The sequence below is a fragment of the Physeter macrocephalus genome, chromosome 11 (genome assembly GCF_002837175.3).
Source record: "Physeter macrocephalus isolate SW-GA chromosome 11, ASM283717v5, whole genome shotgun sequence".
NCBI classification, from domain to species: Eukaryota; Metazoa; Chordata; class Mammalia; order Artiodactyla; family Physeteridae; genus Physeter; species Physeter macrocephalus.
Window position 1 is genome coordinate 41,097,690 of NC_041224.1, and position 3,806 is coordinate 41,101,495.

Sequence of the window (3,806 nt, forward strand, 5' to 3'; positions counted from 1 at the left end):
CCCTATTAACCGCCCCCCCCCCCCCCCCCCCGCTGCCTGTGGAGGAGCCCAACCAGGTGATCACTATTAACCCCGCGATGCCTGTGGAGGAGCCCAACCAGGTGATCACTATTAACCCCGTGCTGCCTGTGGAGGAGGCGCCTGAGGACTCGAGGTGAGACAGGCCTTCCAAGGGGACTCCATTCTGCTTTTCGATCTGCTGATTCTGGGTGTGGGTCCCGATGGCCACACCTGCTCACTCTTCCCAGGCCACTCCCCGCTGCAGGAGCGGGAGAATTTGGTGGCCCCCCCATCGGCGACTCCCCAGAAGCCTCACACTTCCCGTGTTGAAGGCAGCTCCAAGTGTCATCTTTGTGGCGACTACAGTAGGCAAGGCAGACATTCTGAAGTGCGCTTTGGATGACAAGAAGGAAAACCCACTCCCCGCAGCCCTGGTCCAGCCCCGAGCTGGGAAATTCTGCTGGTTCCTGGACGAGGCAGCAGCCTGACTCCTGACCATGAGTGCCCTTTGGGAAGCATTCCACGTTGTAACCGGTGCCTGAGAGATGCTGCAGCTGGGACCATGCGCAGCCAGAGTAGGCGGGACCTTCCGGGGCTAGGACCCGCTGCCAGCCCACTCCAGGCTTCATTTTAGAAAAGCCCTGCGGAGCCACTGGAAGCTGATAGGGTCCGGCCACCAGCCCTGCCCAGGGGCTCAACCCATGGGCCCGTGGCTCTGGGTGACAGTTATTAAAAAGAGCATTTGAAGAAAGCAAGAGAGAGAGAGAGAGGGAGGGAGGAAGGGAAGAAGACAGGGAGGGAGGGAGGGAGGACTGCAAAACAGTGTGATACGTGTTGATAGACGTAAACACAATACTTATTTAGTGGCTGAGCTAATGCCACAACCTGGCCTCTGCCCATTCATTGTGTCCTGGCCTGTAGCAGCCAAGTCTCTACAGTGCACATGCAGACAGCCGTTCCAGACTGAAAAAGACAGGATCCATCACAGCCCCAAGTTGTCACTCATATATAGCATCCACAGTGGTATCAAGGCACAGTGGTATTAGGACTCGGAGAGGACCCAAGCGATTGGATTATGCTTACAGCTAAGTCAACTAGAAATACCACTTGCTGGAGGTAGGAAACAATTAGATTCTCTTTGGTATAAAATTAACATTAATCATACCACATCTTAGGTGATCTAGAATGAAACTCCTAAGTAAACAGAGGGATGCGTATCATTCCTCTTCCCCTCCCTATTACCTGCAGGAGGGCAGAGTGCATGAAGACCATCCATATCAGCAGCCACCAGGGGCTCTTCCAGGAAGCCATGGGGTCCGGTCTCCTGGGGGTCTCACTTGCAGCCTAAAAAGGAGGAAAGATTTGGTTTCCATTCAGCTCTGGACCCAGTGGCAGCACTCATGACTTAACAGACCAACCAAAGGGAGGAACCCTGAGCCCCACATAATGTCTTGGAAAGGTCTGTGTTGGCCCAGGATGGAGCTACCTATTACAGGGTACAGGCTGTCTGGGGCTCTCTCTAGGAGGAGTCCACATCAAAGCCAGGAGGGCAGCCAGACCAGCCTCCAGTGTGCAACCCGTACCTCCAGCCCTCCAGAAGCTGAGCCATCTCTGCACCAGCCACTTCCCAGCCCATTTGTCAGCAGCAGGGTGTGGCTATTGGCATCCCACTCAGGAAGCCCGCACAGAGCCAAGGGTTAGGGCACCTGCCAGCTTCCGCTGCTTCAGGCAAAACTGAGTCTAAGCCCAACTAAGCCAGCCCCGAGAGGAGATGGGAACTGCCTCAGGTCACACAGCAAGACGGTGACTTTTCTAGGACTGGAATGCAGGTCTTCTGATGGTTCAAGGCTTTCCCCACCAGAAGACACCGTTCATCCTCGGAGCCTCAACCCTGCAGCCAGAGAGGCCTGAGAGCTGAGTTAAGGGAGGTTCGGAGGGCACAGCCTCAGAGCCATACTAGCACAATCTCCTAAAAGTAGGTGAGGGCAAACCAGCAGAGGCCTTCTGAGACCAGGAGGGCAGCGGGGGCTTTCTTCAGAGTTCTCCTGACAGTTTGCAAGGAAATCTGAACGAGGCGAGCCTGGAAAAGCCGAAAAGCCGAGGTCACCCTCGCCTCTCGCTTCGCCTCGCGGGCGCCTTGGCGGAGCCGGTGTCCGGGGGCGGGTCGGTGGCTTCTCTCCATCTGGAGAAAGCATTAAGGGCCTGGCCTAATGCGATCCGCAAATGTGCTGCTGTTTCCGACCTGAGGCGGCGACTCTGGGCCGAAGGGAGGCGGCCAGTGCGGGGCCCTGGGACCCTGCGACCCCCTCGCTCGCTCGCTCGCAGCAGCCGTCCCGGCGCGCACTCCCCCGACTACCCGCCGCCTCGCAGTCCCCGGGCCCCCGCCGCCGCCGCGTCCCAGTCCCGCACTTCCACTTGCCACAGCGGGCGCGTCACTCAGCCCCTGGCGCTCTAGGCGCTCGCATCCCACTTGCCAACCGGCCGGACCTTCCGACGCCCAAGACCACTAGGTGCTGTCAGCCCGTTTTCTACCTAGAAAGCCCCAAATCTGAAAATCCCCAACCCGGTGGAGTTCCCCGCAGTCAAGCGCCTCTGAATGTCTCTCCCCCAAACCACCGGGACCCCACAGAGTTTGCCCGGCCCGAGGTCTCCGAGCCTTGCCGAGCGCCTCGGTCCTGAAGCTCCCGGGAACAGAGCACTGCACCCTCCCGCTCGGAGCCCCGCAACCCCGCTCAGAGGCCACTGCCCCGTCTTGCTCCCCCGGAGAGAGCCTTCCCACCCCCGGGCGCCGAGCTCCTGGCACCCACCTGGCGCCGCAGAAGCGTCTGGGACGTGCAGCCCGGGCCGCGCGGGCTCGGCGCGCGCGGAGGAGAGGCGGACAGAAGCGGCCCAGTCAACACTTCGTGCGGAATCCGGGACCGGGACTTCCCCGACGCTGGCCTCCAGCCCGCAGCGCCGCAGTCGCCGCCGCCGCCGAGAAGTTAAATGGGGCTGGGACGGGGCCGCCCCGCCTCTCCCGCCCCCTCCGGGCGTGCGGAGCAAGGCGCTGGCGGGGGCCCAGAGGCGGAGGGCGCGCGCCGCCACCTGCACCGCCCGGCAAGTGCACGGCGCGCCCGGGCGCCCGCCCGCCCTCGCGCCGGCCCCGCGCCTTCCGCCCGTGCAGGGGACGCCGGGGGCGCGAAGGGAGCGCGTGAGGGGCCGGGCCGCTCGGAGCGCGCGGGGCCGCGGCGACGGCGAGACTCGGCTGGAACGCAACGCCGCCCGCTTCCTGGAAGCCACTCCTCGTCTTGGGCCGGCCGCCAGGCGTGGTGCCAAGAGCCGGGATTGCCGACGCCGCCACCGCAGCCGCCGGCAGGCGCGCAGGGGAAAGGCGGCCGCTGCGCCGCGAGCCAGCCGGGGCGCCCCGCCTCAGCCGGAGCCGGGAGCGGGGATGCCATCGCCCCCACCCCACCCCCCGCACCCCACCCCCCGCACATCCCCGAGCCTCCTCCCGCCCCGCCAGGGCCCGGGCGCCGACTCCGCTAAGTCAGGCCCAGAGGCCACACGGAGGCTTGCCCAGAACCGCTGGCTCGTGCCTGCGAGCCTCCGGAGCTCCCGGCCAGGCGTGACCGAAGTCGGAGACCAGTGGCCCCACCGGGCCTGCGCCGCCTCCGCCTCCGGAGGCGCCCAGCTCAGACCCCGTGCAGCGGCCGGTGGACTCACCACCCGGACTCTTGGCTGCCAGGGACCACCAGCGACCGACCAGTAGGGGTGCCTCGTAAGCGGGTACCTGGTGCCACTTCCTACGAGCCAAGCTTGGGTAACAG

General features: G+C 63.8%; 1 protein-coding gene and 1 pseudogene across 1 annotated transcript in view; one reads left to right on the forward strand and one right to left on the reverse strand.

The window, feature by feature from the left end:
• The window catches only part of LOC114487050 (6-phosphogluconolactonase-like), a 2,739-nt pseudogene extending 1,563 nt beyond the window's left edge, over positions 1-1,176 (forward strand).
• ADAMTSL3 (ADAMTS like 3) overlaps positions 1-2,998 on the reverse strand; it is a 347,006-nt gene extending 344,008 nt beyond the window's left edge. The window contains 2 exon segments of the mRNA XM_007113354.4: positions 1,243-1,344; positions 2,808-2,998. Coding sequence (XP_007113416.3) covers positions 1,243-1,311 — 69 coding nt within the window. The 5' untranslated portion in view covers positions 1,312-1,344; positions 2,808-2,998.
• Between the last annotated feature and the right edge of the window lie 808 nt (positions 2,999-3,806).